The sequence below is a fragment of the Patagioenas fasciata genome, chromosome Z (assembly GCF_037038585.1).
Source record: "Patagioenas fasciata isolate bPatFas1 chromosome Z, bPatFas1.hap1, whole genome shotgun sequence".
NCBI classification, from domain to species: domain Eukaryota; kingdom Metazoa; phylum Chordata; class Aves; order Columbiformes; family Columbidae; genus Patagioenas; species Patagioenas fasciata.
In genome coordinates, this window is record NC_092560.1 from 3170226 (window position 1) to 3192826 (window position 22601).

Here is a 22601-nt window from a genome sequence, read left to right on the forward strand (position 1 = left end):
TTCCTCCAAGACCAGCCTGCCTCCCCCTCTCGGTTCTGAAATACTTCCTCTGTATTATTACTTTTTTCCTTCCAAGGGAGGAACCTTTCTTGCTCTTTTATAACCCCAGATTACTGATATAACTCTGTTTGCAATGCAACACTCGAACACTTCAATCAGAACAGTGATTTCTGTGTAGCACCCACAGAGAGAAACAGAAAATTCAGCTCTAGAATTTCCCCTTATTTCTGACTGTGAGAAAAGTGAGAGTTTAATATTATGAAACCAGCAAGGTAACGCAGTCGACAGAACGCAGCTGCCAGTGGCTTCGCTCTTGTCCTTCATCTCCCCTTCCCTCTGTTTGTTTCAGATCTTTACATATTTGATCATGTCACAACTTAAATTTCAAGCCCTCTTGCTCAAGGCTTTGTTTTTATTTGAATTTGTAAAGTTCACAGATTTGAGTACTCAAAGAACAGCTTAGGAAACTTAGAACAACTGTGTAATTAAAAAGCTTTCCTGTCCAACGGGGTGTCAGGATCGTCTTCCAGCTCCATAACCAGTGAGCAGAAATAACAGACTTGTTTGTATCAAACAGACTCTATTGTTTTTATTAATCAGTGTTACACATACAGGTTAATTAAAAAAGCTACAGTTTATGAAATATGTCATCCAGCTAAAAGATACAATTCTAGGCTGATTGCCATGGTACCTATTGATGCTCAGCCACTGTAAAAAAATTACAGTTTATTTTCTGTTATACAAAATCTCAAGCAACTCTTCCTTGTTAAACATCCAGTAAAGCTCACAGCATTCTACTACACAAGTTCACATAGTGTTTTAGTGCAAAAGGAAGTACAAATATAAAAATACCGAGGCTTGAATTAAAAAAGACAAAGAACAAAATACCAAGCAAGCCACGGAGCTAGAGGTGAGTGTCAGCTATGGGTATTCTTCTAAGCTCTACGATCTGGGAATTAGCCATGCTGCCACCGTCCTGGCTGCCGTGACAAGACTCATTGTCGCTGACGCTGAGACCTGCGCCTGAAACAGCAGAACAAACAAACAAAGAGAGGAAAGAATCAGTGGGAATGAAATCCCGACAAAGAAATGGTGATACCGTGTCCTGCTCTGCTTTATTCTGATTATTGAGATGCTTCCCTACCCAACAACATGTGGAAAGTTTCCTCTTTCTAGTCTACAATTCTGAATCCAGGGATTATAACAGTATCTGATGTAGTTTTGTACCATCCAGATATGCTTTTTCATAGTTTCACTGCCAGACACTTTGTCTCAGTAAATGGTACAATAGCTATTCAGAGGTTGCCTTGAAATCACAAAAGCATAAATCAAGGCCTGGCTTAGGCTGGGTTCATGGTCTGGCTGTTACAGTCTGGTATTTCCAAGGACTTTTTCATGAAGAACTGTTTTTTAATGATACAATTTCCATGTTAAACTATAATTCCAGCTGTTTTAATGGGATTGTAATTTCAACATGAGAAAAGATGCTGACTAAATACTCTTTAAACCCACATTTGGCACAAGCTGGTGTATTGTGTTAGTCTTCTGCTGTGAGAGAATAGTAGACTTTGGCCCATGGAAACTTCCAAAACACGTCTGGAAAAGACCTCAGGAGGCCACCTTCTCCATCCTTTTGTCACAGGAGCTCTGCTAGCTTGTTGTTTCTATGTTGTTTCTGGGGGGGTTGGGTATTATTTATAGGGGGGGGGATGTTTGAGCCGATTAATGTGAAGATACACAATCCTGCACTAGCTTTTAAGAAATGTGTATTTTTTTCAGACCACTTCACTTCTTCACAGAATATTAGTTCTAACTATAAAATACAGTGCATTTTCCGCTCCGCTCTTTGACTTGAGATATATCTATATAGGATATATCTACATCCTAAAAGATATATGTGTCTTATTAGGGTTTAGGGAGTCTATATTTGTTGACAACCACACATCAGTGTGATTAGACATGGTGATTTCAAGACAGACTAATTTAAGGCATGGTCCTATAGCGATGCCACTTACAAATATCTAGGGAAGCTGTTCATTTTGGGCAGAAGCAGGTCTGTAACTAGTCGTGGTTTAAGGGAGTTGCAAAAGAATGACATTTGGCTCAAAAAAGCCCCAAAAAGGGTATGCTGGGAGAAGCATCAATCTGCATTTTCATACTAAAAGAATATTTTCAGGAGTTACTATCAGTTGTACAGTGCCTCCCTTATTTCTGCCTCTGCTGGCATTCCAGGCTTTGGCTTGTTCAGCAAAAGACAATATAAGGGTAGCTTACTTAATTTTACCTAATTTTCTATGCCCTATGTCATTCCACTTTTATGAAACCAAGTAGAAAAGAAGTATGGAAAACAGGGCTGCGGTGAGATGCTTCTTTTCTGTGGGAATTCAGGCCGCAGTTTCGAACACGAAGCTTTGGTCAGAGAACCTGGGCAGAAGAACCTGCAGGTCTGGGTAGACTTCCCTGCGGAGGTCTGGAGGAAGTGCTGGTAGGGGCCAAACTCGGGCGCAGCGCCATGTGAACCCAGCTCTTCTGCATCCAGGTGAAAAATGGGTATTTCTGCACCGCGATCCTCCTTACAGCCGGTTTTGGTGTCTGGGTTGTGGAGCGAGCACGCGTTCTTTGGCATCTGCTGCGCGAGTCCAGTTGTGGCCCCTCAGCTCCAGAAGGACAGGGAACTGCTGGAGAGAGTCCAGCGCAGCCACCAAGATGCTGAAGGGAGTGGAGCATCTCCCGTGTGAGGAAAGGCTGAGGGAGCTGGGGCTCTGGAGCTGGACAAGAGGAGGCTGAGGGGGGACTCATTCATGGGGATCAATATGGAAAGGGGCAGTGTCAGGAGGATGGAGCCAGGCTCTTCTCGGTGACAACCAGTGACAGGACAAGGGGCAATGGGTGCAAACTGGAACACAGGAGGTTCCACTTAAATTTGAGAAGAAACTTGTTCGGAGTGAGGGTGTCAGAGCCTGGCCCAGGCTGCCCAGGGAGGTTGTGGAGTCTCCTTCTCTGCAGACATTCAAACCCGCCTGGACACCTTCCTGTGGAACCTCAGCTGGGTGTTCCTGCTCCATGGGGGATTGCACTGGATGAGCTTTACAGGGCCCTTCAGCCCCTCACATTCTGGGTTCTGTGATTCTGACCTGAGCTCTCGAGAGACCAGGAATTACTGTCAGAGTATGGCAAGAGAAAAATCCATCAATTAACAGAGACACAATAATACGGACAAGAAGATCAGGCTCAGAATCATTAAAGTCCTTGTTTATAAGGGTACTGAATATGATTAAGCTGTACTTACTGATTTAAATTTACATGCATATTTAACCTTTTCATTTAATCATGGTTCTAATAACTAAAAGCTGCTTGAAAGTCCTGGGAAAAACAGCAATCGCATAAGCAAATTACTTGGTTTTGTTCTGGTATTTTTTTTTCCTTATCTTCTCTAAAAATGTTTGTTTTAGAAAGGAAACACGAGTGTAATAGAGAAGATAAATTAAACTCCTGTGTTTACCATTTGGGGACAGAAGAACAAGGTAATAACCTTGAGGTAAATAAAACACTTTGAATGGTGAAACAAAACAACACTGCTTATGTACCATCAACACTGGAATTTATTCAAAACATTTATTTAGTCTGAAGAGGGTACGAATCTCAGAAAGGGAAAAATACAGCATTGAAAATGTTTCAAATAATATATAAATGTGATCAACCTGGGTTTGGATTTTAAGGTGAACACTTGCTGCGAGGGTTAGAAAAATACTTATCTTCCTGGTGGCCTCACTGCAATTATTCAGAATGAGGTTTCTTAAAGAATCTTGTGCTGGTCACTATAAAAAGATCGGATACTGGTCTAATATAGTATTACACTATATGTATATTTTTAAGTGTCATATATGCATATGTTTTGTGCAAAGCAAGAGAAGATTTTTGTTGTTGTTGTTATGGAGGTTCTTATCGGGAACTTGTTAAACCGGAGACTGAAGTAGGCTACTTTGGGTTTACAACAGCCTTGTTCTGCTGCTGATGCAAAGACAAACTATGTGAGAGCGGATCCTTTTTAGGAATGAGAGCTGAAATGTAACCAGGATACCAGCTTACCAAACACTTGGCAGACTGGGGAGGGTACGTCTGTTTACACGACAAAGTTTCACAGAGTTCATAGGTCCAGCTTGTTCTCAGATTAGAGCAGAGTTTAAACACAATTAGATCCAAAAAAGCATGCTCCCCCCCAACTAGAGATGCTAGAGTTGGATGGTGGGTACGTAGCCGGGAGTATGACTTTCCTTGACTTGTGAAGCAACTATTTTAAGGAAAAGACGCAGGAAAATGAGGCCTTTCTTCCTTCCTTTTTGCATCCGAGGACTAAGCTATAAACTGAGACTTCACAGCTGGCTCCGCAAGCCCAGCGAGATCCCTCCAGTGACATCTACTGGTGACGGGTTTTGTGTCGACGTTCCTACGTGCTCTTGAGCACTCACCACCTACTTGTTCAGATAGGTCTCAAACTTTCACTAGAACAACCGAGTTTGTTTTGTAATTGCTGTACTCGTATCTCTGGCAGGAATTTTTACATTGTAAGCACTTCCATCTTGCCTTCTGAATCATTCATGGTTTATGTTGTATGTGTAAGACGTATTAGATATGAATAACCTGCACAAACCAACCTCAATTCTTATTTTAGGGTTTTAACTTTACAGAAATGACACCAACAGGCAACTGGACTTTCACAAACAAAGTTCAGATTGGACTGAAAAAGCTGCCTGGATATTATGCAGTCACGTTCAACACACAACAAGTCGCATATTTGTGAGCAATCACAAATGAGAAGTTGAATGAACATGCGATCTATCTACCCTTCTCTCCTTTCTGTCTGCGAAGTGAACCCTTTAAAGCAGAAATGATGTAGGCTGATGAGGCAGGGCACGAATCTGGCACTTTGCCACCACGTGCAATTTATCTGCCCTGTGACCTCTCCAGGATGTGGCACTGAGCACCTTTCGGAATCCGAGATTTGAAGTTTTTCCTCTAGTTCAGGATGCCCAGCATGAGGTGCTTAATTCTTAAATCAGGCACCTACAGCAGCAACACCAAGGTTTAACAAGTGCTGACTTCAGAACCCTAGCTGCATTACATTGAAAATTAGGCATTGGTTTGTATAACATCGTTACTGTAATAGCTGCATTTGTGTGGGGTTTTTAACTTATAGAGTAGATTTTTTTTTTTTTTCCCCAGGTATTATCCATGTAGAATATTTATTTAGGATTTATCATATACGGCTCTATCAAGAGCCAAAAGCACACAGAGATGTGGATGTAGCAATATCCTCCATTGATACCGACCTATATATATTTGGAAAGTACCATGTACTAGCCTGGTATTCTCTGCTCTAACCCATAAATGTCTTTGCAAACAAATCCTATGGGGGTGGGTCACCAGTCATCACTGGAGGGGTTTGGGCCTCTTTCAAAGGCTTTGTTGTGTTTTAAATTCACATCTCACCCAAAGCAATGAATTGGTTTGGTTTTCTGGATCACGGAAGGGGCAGGACAAGAGCATTTGTAGGAGATCAGAATATGGATGGAAGCTCAGAGATCAGTAGCTTATGCTTTGATTCATTATGAAGGCTATGAATTAAATATAATAAAATACATAATTTAAGCCAAATTCATAAACATTAAAAATAATTTTTAAAAAAAAGGTTTTAGCACATATCAATAGGCAGGACATGCGCGTACATTATCTTTTTTCTTCTATTATTTCTTTCACATAAACTTCCTCAGAGCTGCCTGGCCTTCCAAAAGATCCCTACAGTATAAGAAATTAGGTGATATAGTGAGCATAGTAAATCCTAACTATATATTCCTGTATGTACATGAATGTATTTAATGGAAAGGAATAATGTATTGGTAAGGCATTCAGAGGCCATGGTTTTACAATGTAAGAAGTCCAGCTTTTGGATTTCTTGCATCGAACAAAAAATTCTACATGTGATGCAAAGCTTGCATAAAGCTACCATGAAAACTGGCTAAGAAACAGTGCACTGTTGTCCACCTGATTTGCTAGAAATGCAGTTGTATGCCTTCATCTGGCCCAGTCCATACTTCAGGTTAATCTGTAATTAGGCCCAGTATTAATGATTATGGAACCAAGGGCTAAGTGCATAGTTCTGAAACACATTTCTTTGGCGACAAGGCCAAGTGTGCCAACGCATCTATTTGTGGAGCTGCACTGCAAGCTGCAAATTACTAAACCACTGCAAGTTAAAGAATAAAGCTGTTCTGTGGGGATTTGTTTCATTTTTTATTATGTTTTTCTTAACCTGCATCAGTCGTTCTTCATTTCTACAGCTGCAGTGTGAGTGGGGCAGGAGGACAGGAATGAGATTGTAGCTTTGCTGTGATTATACCCTCATTCTGACTGATCCAGGCTGCCAGATTAAACCTCGAAGCTACAGACAGTGGGCATAAATTAAAGCAACCTCCAGACAGCTCCAAACTACATAAGCAGAAAGGACGGATGAAGTGCAAAGAGGCATAAAGGCTTTTTTTGCATATTCCTCTGCTAATCGGTGCTGATCCTCAGCCAGCCTCCAGAGTGGGAGGTATTTTAGCACAGCTGAGGCTGAGTTTGGTTACAGATTGACAGCTTTAGGGAACAGATAATGGGCGTTTCTGTTTCAGTTTGTCTATGCCTAAAACCACACTTCTCATTTTGGGAGTGATAAAAACAGCTGATGTGGTGCAAAGCACCTTTTCCCTGCTCTCCTAGAGGCTCTAGGTGAGGAATTCTCAGCCTACTGAGATAAAACCTGATCTAAAAAGCTTTGAGAAGCAGTGCTTACAGCAAGTGACAGACCAGAGCAAGGCAGACAAAAGGCATCTCAGCTGCCTGTGCATTTTAGCCTGTTTAGAGAAGAGGTGCTGGTCTTCCTGTTGGTGATGTCCAACTGGTTCCTCAGAGCCAGGACCAGTGCTCAAAGGGCATCAAAACGGTGTGGAGAGGAGTTTCTCACTTGAGTTGTTGTGGTTTCACGCGAGTACAAGCAATGATGCAATAGAGGAAGAAGAAATGTGCTGCCAGGAGGGAGCAGGAGACCGGCTCCTTCCAGTGCCACAAAATACTAGGAAAAAGCTCTTCATGGAGAGGGCTGTGAAGCAGTAGAACAGGCTGCCCAGGGAAGGGGTGGAGTCACCATACCTGGAGGTTTTTAAAAGGCTTTTAGACGAGGTTCTTAGGGACATGGGTTAGCACCATGTTGGACTCAATGATCTTGAGGGTCTCTTCCAACCAAAATGATTCTATGATTCAAAATTACTGTCAGACCACAGCTCAGTGAGCGCTTCAGCAGCATAAACCTGTCCTGCCAAACAGAAAGGAAATCCCGCTTTCCATTGCCTCATCTCCCTTTTTATTGCTTCACGGTCCCCTCCCTCATGCCAGCTCGACTCCTTGTCCACTGAGCTGGACTGGAGAACAAGTCTGGATGAGAATAATAAAACAGATATGCTTTGTAGTTACAGGAAATCTCATGGTTTTTGTTCGAAAGGATGTGTAGAGCTACAGCTTGTATCCAAGGCAGTAGCTGATAAACATTTACTTTGGTGGTTAAAGCTACTCTAACCTCAACACCGCCTCATCAGTTTGGTTTGTTCAAGTACACGTGGAGCTGAAACCAGAAGGGACAACTGGTTTGGCTTAGAAACAATATTTTTTTTTTGCCCCTGCAGTGTTGCTGGGGACACAGTTTTGACACGTCAATAAGCACTGGGGTGAAATGGTGAGATACTACTTAACCATGATTTTTGACTCCTGCTGTTGCCTAGATTATTCTTCATGACTTAAGGCTCAGTCTTCCACAGTATGTAGAGTTTGCTGCAGAAAATAGGCCAACTGATGTCATCCGAGCTGCTAAAGCGGTAAACGCTGTAAGCGATGGTGGGAGTGTTAGATGTGAATGGCTTCACATCTTATTAGCAATCTATGAATTATCTGTTTTCCTTCAAAATGTTCAGAACACAGAAAAAAAGTAAAAGCTACATTCTAAAGGCACTTTAAAAAAAGGTTTGCAACTATTAGCTTATGCATCTACATTTGAAAGTCTTGCCTAAAATCTTTAACTGCATAATAAAGTAGAAGCAGTCTGCAAAATGTCCAGGAAGATTAATAGCACAGATTTTGTGGTCTTCATAAAAATTAGTATTTCTTAGCACTAGGCGAGTTATTAACCATCCATTTATCTTCATAACAAGAAAAGTTTTCTGCAATAGAAATTGGCTTAGGAGATACAGTATTATGAATATACGGAATAAAACTACCCCTTCATCAGCGGCATCCCCAGTCTTACAACCAGTTTGACTGTTTTCCTTGGTGTCACCAAAGGGAACAACCTCCTGAAATAACAGGCTCCAGAGCACTTAACCTGCTAATGTCACCAGTATCTCTTGGTTGTCTCTTGCAAGGCTTCATAGTATCTCCAGAGATCATTCAGGTGACCTACTACCAAGCTGCTCCATTTATATTTCATCTGGTGCCTACAGGAGATGGGCTTGGCTTAGCATCTGCCAGGTCTTACCAGCTGGTGCTCCTTTGCCTTTGTGATCGACTTCTCAGACATTCCCATGCTGACCTATCTTTGAATCACGTTTCACATAATTTTTGCCACCCGTGGCCACCTCTGACTATCTACATCATCATTTGAACAACATGAAGTTTCGCTGGTGGAGTGGGTGAGAAGGCGAAAAAGCAACACATAACTGAGGGCAGAGCCTGGGATTTGGAAGACTTGAACTCTAAGGCTATCATGGAGAACTTGATAACAATGTTTTGTTTTGCAGGTGTAGTTCAGCCTGGAGAACAGGAGGCTGAGCTGTCTGCAATTGCCTGAAAGGACGTTGGAGCATGGAGGATGTTGGTCTCTTCTCCCAAGCAGCACATGTTAGGATAAGAGCAAATGGCCTCAAGTCGGACCAGGAAAGGTTTAAGATTGGATATTAGGAGAAATTTCTTCCTGGAAAGGGTTGTCAGGCATTGGAACAGGCTGCCCAGGGCAGTGGTGGAGTCACCATCCCTGGAGAGGTTTAAAAGATTCCACAGATGGGGTTCTTAGGGACATGGTTTAGTGATGGAGCTGGGTTATGGTTGGACTTTATCTTGATGGTCTCTTCCAACCGAAATGATTCTATGATTTAGATTGAGTGTGGACACCTAGACTGGCTTCACCTGCTTCTGTCCTTCAGCAGCACAGTGATCTCCTCACAGCTGGCTCTTGTGTTTGGGCACAAGTCTGTCTAGGTTATCTTTCCAGAATAGAACATTTTTCAGGTTCAAATGTATCTTATATAAATATTTTGTCTTACACTTAGTGGGAGAATCAATATTTATGAAGTTATGCTGTTTCTCACAAATATATGTATATAAAATAAAGATAGTCATTGTATACACTCTATATATCAATTTGAAAAGAAGACAAAACAGGCCGTGTTTAGAGGCAGCAAGCGGGCCACGTAAGCACTTGTGAAAAAATGTCAGAGCCTTCAATCTGTTGTTACTTTCTGTAGGTCTGCTTATCATCATGACTCAAAACATATTTTTTCAGACTCCTTCTGTTACTTTAGAGAGCCTGCACAGTAATTTTTATGGAACAGCAGTCAAGGGCAAAAAAATTTTACTTTGGATTTTAACTGGCAATCAGATTATATGAATGGATCTCGTTAATTGGATCTCATGGAACGGTGACATCATTAGGGTGAAGAACAACATAACCTTTGAGGAGCAAGGCGAAGAGTCACTCACCAGTCTTTAAAGCAAATATTAGATCATCAAACTCTTGTGATTCCTCATCAGCAACCAACGAGCCGGTACTAAATCCTCCGGAAGGGTGGAAAACGTTGCCGTTCTGTGGGCTCTGCTTAAAGGCAGCACTAGCTTGACCCGCAGGCTGCAGGGATGCCCGCTCCCAGTCTGCAGGCACCTGTGAAGGTTAAGGAGATGCAGAAATGCAGTAACTATCAAAACTATAGCACAGAAACTGGAAACCATGACCAGAGTCCAACTCGAGACCAAGGGATTTTGCAACCGGCTATTCTGTCACTTCAATAGTGAACTAGGTAGCCCTTTAAAAAATAAAAATAAAAAACCATATATACACACATATATATATATATATATATATAAATATATAGATCTCGGTTACAAGTAATTTAATCTTGTGGTTTTGATGCTCCTAGCCACCTCAAAAAGTTGAAAAAATATTGCTATTTCTGAACACTGCCCCCTGTTATGGATAATTTTAAATTAAGGTACTGAAAGGTTCCAGTTCACTCCTCTCTTACCACTGCCTCTTCCACTGATGGACACCACTTCTCCTTTCTATAGCCATTGATCATCATTATTTTGCATTATATGATCTACAGTTGGCAACATGTTGCTTTTCATGTTTACCAATAGAATATTTTAAAGCAATTTGCCAGTCTTTGAAGGTTCTGGTGGTGGTATACAGCCCTATAGTTTTGATATCGACTTTGCAGTGGTTTATTTTTTGTGCGGCTCCTGTTTATTTTTTGAATGGCAGCAAAAACTGGAATTTCAGTTCATAAGAAAAGAGGCGATTTTGAAAATCTGCCTCCCCCTTAAATGTGATGAAAAGCCAAAATACTGAACTCTAAAAAATATATATATTTTAGAACATTCAAAATATATTTTCTTGTTTTATTGCTCATCCGCTGTTTAGGAGCTCAGGAACATGAAAACTCCCCATGTAATGCTGAGACACTGTGCTGTCCACTAAACCGAGGAGCCAGGCACAACCTTAAGTGAGGTGCTATTAAGTTGAATAAATTTAGTGGTCTGCCAGGAGGAAGCTGAGGAGCTTTGAAATACAGACAAGGTGAGCAGCTTGGTTTCCACAAAAGTTACTGCTAGAACTGGCAGGTTCCCTTGAAATATCTCAATTCCGTTAAATCAGTGCTTTTCCTGGAAAAAAACTGTTTAACTGGAAAATTTTCAACTAGCTCTATCAACTTGTACCTAGCAGCAAAAGTCACCTTGGTTTACTACAGGCAGTGAAAAGAGATACCAGCAGCATTCCAGTTCCAGCAACAAAGAGACTTAAAACAATCTCCCTCAAAATATCTCCTCCCCTCCCCTCCTATCCTTCTTCCTTTTATCATTTTTCCATTCCAACTTTATTCTAATTTTACTCTATTCTATCAAAACTTCCAGAAATTTTGCACAGCATGACTTTGGAAAGCTGAAAACTTAACACTCATCTAACACCTATAGTAAGCTGAATTAATTTGCTGTTTTGATTTCTCATTACCTAGTTTTGGCAACACTCTAGCCAGCCTCTACAACAAACTGAAGACTCAAGTAGAAAGGAGGAAATTCTGCAGAGGCGATGTTGGCAAATTCCTAGAATGGCTAAAGGTAAAATTTTAATAGAAAAAAAATCTGCCCCCCTCCAAAGCCCGATAAGTATGATGATGATGATAATAATAATAACAATTTTTATATGTTTTTATATAAAATATATTTATATTTTATATATTTTATTATATTTAGTTATTATATATTATATTTATATATATTGTATATATTTAATATCTATTATATCATATTTATTTATATATATTTATATATTTTCATAATATATTCTATATTATATGTTAATATAATATAGAATATATGTTATTGTAGAGACTAATAATATATTAATATATACATTCCATATTTTATATATTAATAATAAAATTATAATATATTTTATTAATAAATGATATTAATAATATAATATATTAATAATTAATATTATTGATATTAATAATATAATACTATATTATTAATTAATATTATTGATATTAATAATACTAATAATATATTATAATATGTTATATATGTTCTATATAAAAATATTATAATTTATTATTAATAGAATGAAAATATAATATATAATATATAATATATAATATATAATATATAATATATAATATATAATATATAATATATAATATATAATATATAATATATAATATATAATATATATATCCTATATAATGTATACTATATTGTATATTGTATATAATATAATAATAAAACATATCATAACTTATTATTATAATTTTATTATTGATATAGAAAACATATAATGTATATTATAATATATCATTAGTATATATAATTATATATAATAGACATAACATTATATAAATATATAAATATATACATAATAATAAATGTTATATATTTTATATGTAATATATTATTGTTGTTATTATTATCATTATCATTATTACTATTCCTGTGTGTTACACTTAGTACTGACACTTAAATCTCCAGGCACACTTCCAACACACAAGATAACAAGCATGGAGTCACTGATACCTCTTCCATAGCGCTGATGAGGTTCTGAGTGGACTTGCTGATCTCTCCACCCGCAGCCGGCAGACCACTGCCGTGTGTGAAGAAAGCCGATCCTGGAGCTGCGTGCCCGTTCATGTCTACAGTATAACTTGCTTTGACAGGGCAGCAAAGTTGGTTGTGCAGGATGAAATACACCACAAAGACATAAAGACCCTGAAACAGAGGAAAAGCATAGATCAGAGTTTGAAGGCAGTCATGGTGAGGTCCTACATGATGCTTTCCCTTCACCAGCACTTCGTGCCTCAAAGGGCTGCAGCACGTTTCTATGGAAAACAAGAGATGATGCCACGTCAGAGACCTGGAAGTTATAAGAAAGTTCATATCCTGAGGCCCGCAGCTGAACACACAAACACACGAAACCCAACCCAAAAGAGTTATTGAAAATGATTATTTGGTTGAATCCACACGGTTGCAAAGCAAAGCCAAGATCTCAACAATAATAAAACCAACTTGAGTTTCACAGTTGTCATAATAGTGAAAATGTGGTTAAGCGCCGCCCTCACAACAGGATTTGGCTGCTGGCCCCTAGCCGCAATTCTTTATTTCCTTACTGACCTGCTGGATCTTTGAATTCTTGCCCCGGTTTCCATCTTGTGCAAACTGCACGGCTGCCGTCACAGCTACCGAGTTGTGATTACAAATTAGATTCTCTACGATACCCACAAATTCAGCACCGTCTTTCATTTGTGATTACTACAAAGCCCCTGCTGTATCCCTCTGCAGTTCTTCTTTAAAACTTGCTAGTTCTGACCTTTAGACTTAGCCAAGAAAAGTATTATAACCATGACTTTTATTTTTTTCCTTTTTTTTGCAAAGAAATCCAGTAATTGAACTTCTGATTATGAAATCTGACTTTCTCTAATTTTTAAGTTGCACTAATACTGAGGGAAAAGAATCCATTTCAACTGATAATCAACCAGTTCAACAATTACTAAAGAAGGGGTTAACCAAAAGAGCACAGAAAGACTTCTGAATTCTTCCCAATTGCTGCAATACAATTACATTTGAATTGTTTTGTTTTGTTTTTTTTTTGTACTTCACATTGTCTTCTAGAACCCTGAAACCAATTGCACTAAACAGAACAATTTATTGGAAAGGTACCCATTGGCATGAAAGCAATAAATGGGATTATAAACTGTAAGGAGTTTCATCTAATTGTATTTGAGAATTCCTAATGAAACTAATTTTGAAGATACACAGGGAGTCAAATACCCAAAATGTATGCTCATTTCCATCCCTATAGGACAGGCAGCAACACTTCATGATCCACAGATTTACAATTTCTGATTCCAAAACTATACGACAAAGCAGTGTGATCCAAAGTGACATATAACAGAAGTTAATGGGATTCAATGGGATTTCAGTCTCAGATGGTCAAACACTGGAATTATCCTCATATAGTTGCTATTAAGCCATAGAGCTCCATGTTCTAACAGTGAAACAACACACAAAAGTGTTAAAAACAGTTATTTTGAGAAAATATTTCCCCACTTTTCTAGGTTATTGTGTGGTTTTTTTTGTCACAAGTACCCACAGCAGTTAGCAGAAATTTATTTTTGATACATGTAAGTGAATACATTCAAAAAATCTGATGCAAACACATGTTGCACTTAAAAGACACTTAAAAGGAACAAAGATGTCCTTTCATTCTATAAACAAATCTAGTGACTCTGATGTAGGTCAAGCATAATGGGTTCAGCAAATGTATTTCTTTTAATTTCAGTTGTTTAATGGATACGAAAGGATAAAACCCCCAAGAAGAAAAGATAACAGCGATGACACTGAATTCAGAGCAGCCTCTGGCGTTTTGGTCTCTGAGGACCTAGCCACAAAAGTTGCACACACATTTCAAGCAATTTTGTACTTTTCAAGAAAAGCCATTAGCTGAAAATGCTGCACAGCCCTGTCTTTCAGAACCGCAGGGACCCGAGGCACTGGCGTGCGAGGCCCACGCTGTGTCACGCTCCGGAGCGGCCCCGTAATTAATGCTGTAATTAATAGATAGAAATGGATAGAAATAGATAGAAATAGATACAAATAATGATGTAATTAATAGAATCATAGAATCGTCTGGGTTGGAAGGGACCTTCCCAGCTCCCCCAGTGCCCCCCCTGCCATGAGCAGGGACATCTTCACCAGCTCAGGTTGCTCAGAGCCCCGTCCAGCCTGGCCTGGGATGTCTCCAGGGATGGTTCATCCACCACCTCTCTGGCCAACCTGGGCCAGGCTCTCACCACCCTCATTGTGAAAAATTTCTTCCTCCTGTCCAGCCTGAATCTCCCTCCTTCAGTTTAAAACCATCACCCCTTGTCCTATGGCAACAGGCCCTGCTCAAAAGTCTCTCCCCATCTTTCTCATGGGCCCCTTTTAAGCACTGAAAAGTGCACTAAGGTGTCCTGGAGCTTCTCTTCTCCAGCTGAACACCCCAGCTCTCTCACCTGTCCCCCAGCAGAGCTGTTCCAGCCTCGCATCATTCCTGGGGCTCCTCTGGCCCCTCTCCAGCAGCTCCATGTGTGTCCTGTGCTGAGGACCCAGAGCTGGACCAGCACTGCAGGGGGTCTCACCAGAGCAGGTATCTCCTTGAGCAGCATCTCCCTAACTAAGCCTGGACTCCTGATTTAAGTCTCTGTGTGCTTCGGGCAGTGCTATTTCTGAGGAACTACTGCCCTACCAGAACAACAGAAATGCATCTTGATACCCAAAACGTCCTTGCTCCTACTCCCCCTGCTGCCACCACTTCGGCCCCTCGCTGTCATCCAGAGACTAAGACCCTTGTCCTGGGAAGCAGTCTTTTAAAATATTATAGCAATGCCTTACAAACAGGAGCTTATACCTAACAAAACCCAGTGCTCCTAAGGAGGTTACCTGGAAAAATGATGGAACCTTCTTTGACTCATTCCCATCCAAGCCTAGAGTCTCAAGAAGACACGCTCTGTAGAGCTGACTTCCTACGTGCCACCACTGCGGTTTTGTTTGAAGTATCAAAAGGGGTTTGTGGTCTTATTCTCACCACCCTGCATCTCTATTAGAAACCAGTGCAACTGAATTTTGGGAAATCAAAACAAGGCAAACAGTCGGGCCCAAACAATACTGAGTCACCAATGATCATACACATGAAGATGCCGTGGATCAAGTCATACTGATCCATCCTTATTTTACCACCAGCAGCTACCAGGCTGTGTGTTCTCAAAGAGCACAGGCAGGATGCAGACACTTGGGTTGTGTCACTGCAACCACAGCTTTCACAGTCTCAGTGAGTTGTTTTTTTCAAAAGCACTAGTTTGAGAATTGAATTGTCCTTCATCACACTTTCGACAGTTGTGTTCTTTTTCATTTCGACCTTTAACACTGTAAAAATAGTCTTAAAGCACTATGAAAACAAGACTGTTGGTATTGTAATATTTCTCTGTGTTTATCATATAAACAACTTTGGCCAAGTTGGCACCACTTTATTGTTTCAGAGACACACAGACATCGTCCTCGCCAGTTGCAGCAAGTATGAAATGCAGAGAAACGTCAAGTTCTGTTGACAGGTCTGCCAGACCTGCGGGATGTTAAGAGAAGAAACATGCACACTCCAAAGGGGTCGAAAGAAGGCAGATCTGGGTACTGAAGTTAGTAATACAGGCAATGACACCTCCGTTAAAAATGTAAATATTAATGTTGTATTCTTAAGAAGATTTCATTAAAATACCCACAAAACCTCAGCCTAGCACTAACATCCTCTGCTGTTGCATACAAACCCAGAGCCGTTCTCTTCAGCCCACAAGCATGCACAGAAAGGTCAAAATAAACTATTGGGTCTCAGAGTGAAATGACTGACCTGGGAGCTTGACCTGGGCTCTGTGGAAGCAGACTGAACGACTAAGCTAAAGAACTAAGGATCTGGAGGATTTAATTGTAATACTGCACAAATTCTCTGCACTGAGCCTACAGGGCTACTCACAAAATATTTAACCCCATGTCATTTACAGTTATGTTATGATAGTACGTTTAATACAATGTCATCATAAAAGATAAGAGGAAAAACTGTTAGTAACGCGCTTCCCTTGGAAGAAGGTGAGAACTACTTCAAGCAGACAATTAGGCTGTCCCAAAGGTGGGAGCACAGACAGGCAACATAAAGTTCTTCCCAGATGTGGTGGCCTCTTGAAAAATGTCTGTAAGATATTGTCACTAAAGGCTGTTGGTTATTTTACTGATATGTGCTGATGGACGACAGTTTAAGCTTTTGTTACTTCACGTCAGCAAGCTGCTCCGTACATCTGCTCTTTTGCACTGTTAAGTCAAGAAAGAAAATTCCCAGAAAGCCCACAGCTACAACTGTTTGAAGGAAAGCTCACATGCAGAAGAGTGCACTGGGATCTTTTCAGCCAGTGAGGTGGGAACAGCTTTGATGCTGCTCTAGGTTATGCAAGATACTTCACCACTCTTCTTTCGGATACTTGACCAACCTGATTGCCTTCTGTGGTGGGTTGGGTGGACAAGGGGAAAGTGATGGATGACATCTGCTTTGAGTTTTACAAGGCTTTCAGCCACAGCCCTCTGGTACTCATGTTAGGACACTGTTGTCTAGATGGGTAGAGGACTGGATGGGTAAGAACTGGAGAAAGTCCAGTGAAGGGCCACCAAGATGGGCAGGAGCTCAAGGACATGCCCTGTGAGGACAGGCTGAGGGAACTGGGCTTTTCAGCGTGAAGAAAGCTTAGAAGGTAATTAATACTCATTAACTGCTATTAACTTTCCAACACACAAGAGCTGGTTACCAAGAAGACAATGGGACATGGGCAGGAGAACGAGAGATACTGGTTACAAGTTGAAACAGGAGAGGTTCCAACTGGATGTAAGGAAAATATATTAAATGTGAGCGTAATTAAGCACTGGAGCAAGTTGCCCAAAGAGACTGTGAAAAGTTCTCTATAAGAGAAGAAGGGAGGTTTTTCCTGGTACATTTTATAATTTATGGCAGCATATTGTGCATGCATGGGTGTGAGGGGCATTCTCATATATGGCAGCCTGGTTCATTTGTTCTGTGGAGTGACAGCTGCAGGAAGCTAGAAAATTAAGGACAGACTTCCACAGCTGTCAACAGAAGGGCAGAACACATTTTACACATCATAAGATCACGCAAAAACCTGGAAGGCTGATCCATAGAACACCTTCATTGCACATTTGACACTCACAGTTTGCCTCTTTATCCTTTAATTCTGCATGTTCCAGCTCCCAGTACCAGTACTGAATTGGGAAACTGAGATAACTCTACTAGTATTGAGAAAGGGTACAACAGATCATAGGCCATCAAAAAAACTCTTAATCATGTATCACAGTATCACAGTATCACAGTATGTTTGGGATTGGAAGGGACCTCAAAAGCTCATCCCGTCCAATCCCCCTGCTGGAGCAGGAACGCCTAGGTGAGGTTCCACAGGAAGGTGTCCAGGCGGGTTTGAATGTCTGCAGAGAAGGAGACTCCACAACCTCCCTGGGCAGCCTGGGCCAGGCTCTGACACCCTCACTGAGAAGAAGTTCTTTCTCAAATTTAAGTGGAACCTCTTGTGTTCCAGCTTGATCCCATCGCCCCTTGTCCTATCATTGTTTGCCACTGAGAAGAGCCTGACTCCATCCTCGTGGCACTCACCCTTTATATATTTATAAACATTAATAAGGTCACCCCTCAGTCTCCTCTTCTCCAAACTAAAGAGCCCCAGCTCCCTCAGCCTTTCTTCATAAGGGAGATGCTCCACTCCCTTAATCATCTTTGTTGCCCTACGCTGGACCCTCTCCAGCAGTTCCCTGTCCTTCTTGAACTGAGGGGCCCAGAACTGGACACAATATTCCAGATGGGGTCTCACCAGGGCGGAGTAGAGGGGAAGGAGGACCTCTCTCGATCTACTGACCACCCCCCTTGTAATACACCCAAGGATGCCATTGGCCTTCCTGGCCACAAGGGCACAAGGGCTCATGGTCATCCTGTTGTCCACCAGGACCCCCAGGTCCCTTTCCCCTACACTGCTCTCTAATAGGTCATGCCCCAACCTATACTGGAACTTGGGATTGTTCCTGCCCAGATGCAGGACTCTACACTTTCCCTTGTTAAATTCCATCAGGTTATCCCCCGCCCAACTCTCCAGCCTGTCCAGGTCTCTGGATGGCAGCACAGCCTTCTGGCGTGTCAGCCACTCCTCCCAGCTTAGTGTCATCAGCAAACTTGCCGATAGTACACTCAATTCCCTCATCTAAATCATTAATGAATATATTGAATAATATTGGCCCCAGTACTGACCCCTGAGGCACTCCACTAGATACTGGCCTCCAACTGGACTCCGCACCATTGACCACCACTCTCTGGCTTCTCTCCTTAAGCCAGTTTGCAACCCACCTCACTACTCTATTGTCTAGACCACACCTCCTCAATTTAGCTGTGAGGATGCTGTGAGGGACTGTGTCAAAGGCTTTACTGAAGTCAAGGTAGACCACATCCACTGCTCTGCCATCATCCATCCACCTTGTTACATTCTCATAAAAGGCTATGAGGTTGGTCAAGCATGACTTACCCTTGGTAAAGCCATGCTGGCTGTCCCTAATGACCCTCTTATCCCTGATGTGCCTTGAGATGGCACCAAGGATAAGCTGTTCCATTACTTTCCCAGGGATGGAGGTGAGGCTGACCGGTCTGTAATTACCCGGGTCCTCCTTCTTGCCCTTTTTGAAGACTGGAGTGACATTTGCTTTCCTCCAATCCTCGGGCACCTCTCCCGTTTCCCAAGACTTGGCAAAAATGATGGATAGCGGTCTAGCAATGACTTCAGCCAGCTCCCTCAGCACCCGTGGATGCATCCCATCTGGACCCATGGATTTATGGACATCCAGACTATTAAATTGTTCCCTAACCCAGTCCTCATCGACTAAAGCAAACTCCTCCATTAACCTGGCTTCATCCGGGGTCTCAGGGGTACAGGGCTCCCCAGGACAGCCTCCAGCGGAGTAGACAGAGACAAATAAGGCATTCAGCAATTCTGCCTTCTCTGTGTCTTCTGCCACCAGGGCACCCACCTCATTCATCAGTGGGCCTACATTGCCTCTGGTATTAGTTTTATCTGCTATGTATTTGAAAAAGTTCTTCTTGCTGTCCTTGACCCCTCTCATCAGCTGTAATTCTAAGGAGGCCTTGGCTACCCTAGCTGCCCTCCTGCATCCTCTAACAGCAGCCTTATATTCCTCCCAAGTGGCCAGCCCCTGCTTCCATGACCTGTAAACTCTCCTCTTCTGCTTGAGCATACCCAACAGATCCCTATTCAACCACGCAGGCCTTCTGGCTCCCTTCCTCGACTTCCTACGTGTGGGGATGCTCTGATCCTGAGCATGGAAGAAGCAATCTCTGAATGCAATCCAGCTCTCTTGGGCCCCTTTTCCTTCAAGCAGTTTTGCCCATGGGATTTCCCCCAGCAATTGCTTGAAAAGGCCGAAATTAGCCCTGCCAAAGTCCAGGGTTGCAATTCTACTTGCTATTCTGTTCCTGCCACACGAGATGCTGAACTCCACCATCTCGTGGTCACTGCAACCCAGGCAGCCCTCAACCTTTACTGCTTCAACCAGACCCTCTTTGTTAGTGAGGATGAGATCCAGCAGTGCACCTCTCCTGGTCGGCTCCTCCACCATCTGCATGAGGAAGTTATCACCAAGGCACTGGAGGAACCTCCTGGACTGTGGCTGGCTGTAGAGAAAACCAAGATGCCTACTGTATTCTGTAATTTAAAATTGATGTTGTAAGATAAACAACATTTATTACTCTAACAAACACATACACACCAAGGCATTATACTTCTTTTTTCTTAAACTAATATGCGTCATACTTCTCAAATAAGTATTTTCATCGATGCCTGAGATGAAATGTTTTTCCAAGGAGAAGTAGATTCACATAATGTCATCTATTTTAGAGGAATGGTATTTCTATTTATAAACTTTATTGGAGGACTTTTGGTAAAGAAAAGTCATTTGAACACTCTGTTTGAATATTTCCTCAACCTGTTTCAGGGTTTGTATTAGCACGAATAAAAAATCCTTGCACTCTTTAGAGGCACTCTATGTGTCCCTATTTTAATTTAGAAAATTTATGACTATTATCATCTGACTACGTCACTAATCATGTGACTGTATCACTAGAAGATGATCATTCAAAAGAGGATATTTTAACTGAAATCAAGGCTTCTGAAGAAAGATGGTATGTTGTGTTAGACCACAAAAACACCTCTGTGTCCAGGACTAGATCATCCTCATCCTTAGATTGCCATGGCTACAACATTACTACTGTTTTTAAAATTACACATTTATTGGTGCCAGCTGGTAAAAACAAAACCAAAATACAGCACACCAAACCAAACAAAGCTGAAAAACCCAAGAAATCACACAAACAGGTGTCTCTGCCAACAGAAGAGTTGTCTTTAATCAGCTCAGCTTTTGAGACGCACTGTAGTCTCTGTAGAGGAATTTCCACATGCTGGTTTATGCTTTGGCTACTTTCACTTTAGTTTTTTTTAATCTTATCAGTGTGAGATTTAATCTCATTCTCCGTCTGGACTATGCCAATTTACTTTTGGCAACCAGTCCTAGAAAGTCCTTTGCCTGTCAGCTTAATGGTCAGGCTGTCGATGGCCACGGGCGCTGCTGTCACTCCTGGTGGCCACATTTTGGCTGATGCTTTTGCACCTTTAAGCCTGAGCTGACTTCTTGTGAACTTCCCTGGGGATTTCACTCATTTACTGGAAGTTCTTACGCTGCAGACTCCTCTTTTCTCACGTAGTTTTCCATCACCGGCCAGTCAAAGCCTGCTTTGGATTAACGCTGATTTACATAACAAGTGCCTGCTGCTTTTGGGAAAATTACTGGTCTGATCCGTCCAGATAATTTGCGTGTTTCGCCATGTTCGAGAAGCTTGTATCTACATAGCAAAAAATGACTCACAACGTTATAAGGAATCATATTCAGGAAATTATAATCAGGGCCATTGTATAATGCATGATATGTAGTTGATATTGCTGTCTTTCCTAATCTCTTATTGTAAGAAAATTAGCCATGGAATTGAATATCCATATGCACAATTATTAATGCTAACCAAGTGACATGTAAGGCACTTTTACTTCTATATTTCCTTCTGTAAGTTTCCCTTTTTTTTCAGAGATAATTATGATAAATTGCCTGCACAGCATTTTTGTGCAGGTCTAGATATCAAAAAGCAGATTTTAATGTACATTTTAGTTTTCTGTATGTTCTTCAACCGTATTTTTATTTGAGAACAACTTGAAGATTGTTTGTTGGTGTAATAATGACAGAAGCATCTTCTTAGTCAGATGATACTACATCCTAAGCCATCATTTAGCATTTCCCACTCAGAGCTCTCCATAAACATCAACTTCCGAAATGTAAATCAGATCCTTCTGTTTAAATCTAACTCTTTTTCTTAGCGTTCAAAGTGACTGTTGTAAAAGCCATGTCCTTAGCAGTGCAACCCTGCCAAGTGGTGATTACACTTAATAAGTTGACTTTGGACCTGCTGTGTATCATCAAGGGTTTGACTCTTTATTTGCTGTTAAGCACCAGTTTTGATGGAGCTGTTATAATTGTTATCAATCACATAGTTTCTCTTATCACAGTTTCCACTGGGAATATTCACTGCTTATCTGTGCTTTGCTTCCTGAGGTATTTACTGTACGTTTTCCTCCGTAGGAAAAGTTTTGTGTCAGTTACAGCTGAAGTTCTAAAAATTCACATAAAAATTAAGAGGCAACAACACATGCGATTGGGGACTGAAAAACTCATACAATCTTTGCAGGCAACATCATAAGATGACTTGTTCAACCAACCAACTGCTCCCACCACCACATACGCATACACATGCACAAAAGCTACCATAAAAAAATCGAATTAAGAAAAGTAATAATTCATGTATAATATCTATCATTAAGTTAAGAATGTATTCACAGGTTTGCACTAAGATGCAGTTATTTCGAGTGCTTTCTTTTTTTTCACCAAAGTTGTAATTCCACAGACAAACAGGTTATGGGGATATTCTGTAATAATGATAAAAATACTGTGCTTTCACCATTATTAATACATTTTCCTAGCACTAACGTAACACCTGAAACTCAGTCTAAACTGCCAAGTTTCTCTTTATGCAGAGCCAGTTATGCCAAGGC

At 41.1% G+C, this 22601-nt stretch overlaps 1 protein-coding gene across 3 annotated transcripts in view; it reads right to left on the bottom strand.

Moving 5' to 3' along the window:
* Positions 1 to 377: 377 nt before the first annotated feature.
* The window catches only part of ADGRV1 (adhesion G protein-coupled receptor V1), a 275120-nt gene continuing 252896 nt past the window's right edge, over positions 378 to 22601 (bottom strand). For all 3 annotated transcript variants that reach the window (XM_071801945.1, XM_071801944.1, XM_071801946.1), the window contains 3 exons: positions 12370 to 12561; positions 9784 to 9961; positions 378 to 1023 (listed from right to left, as the gene is read on the bottom strand). In XM_071801945.1, the coding sequence (XP_071658046.1) occupies positions 905 to 1023; positions 9784 to 9961; positions 12370 to 12561 (489 nt within the window). In that variant the 3' untranslated portion in view covers positions 378 to 904. The remainder of the gene's footprint in view (positions 1024 to 9783; positions 9962 to 12369; positions 12562 to 22601) is intronic.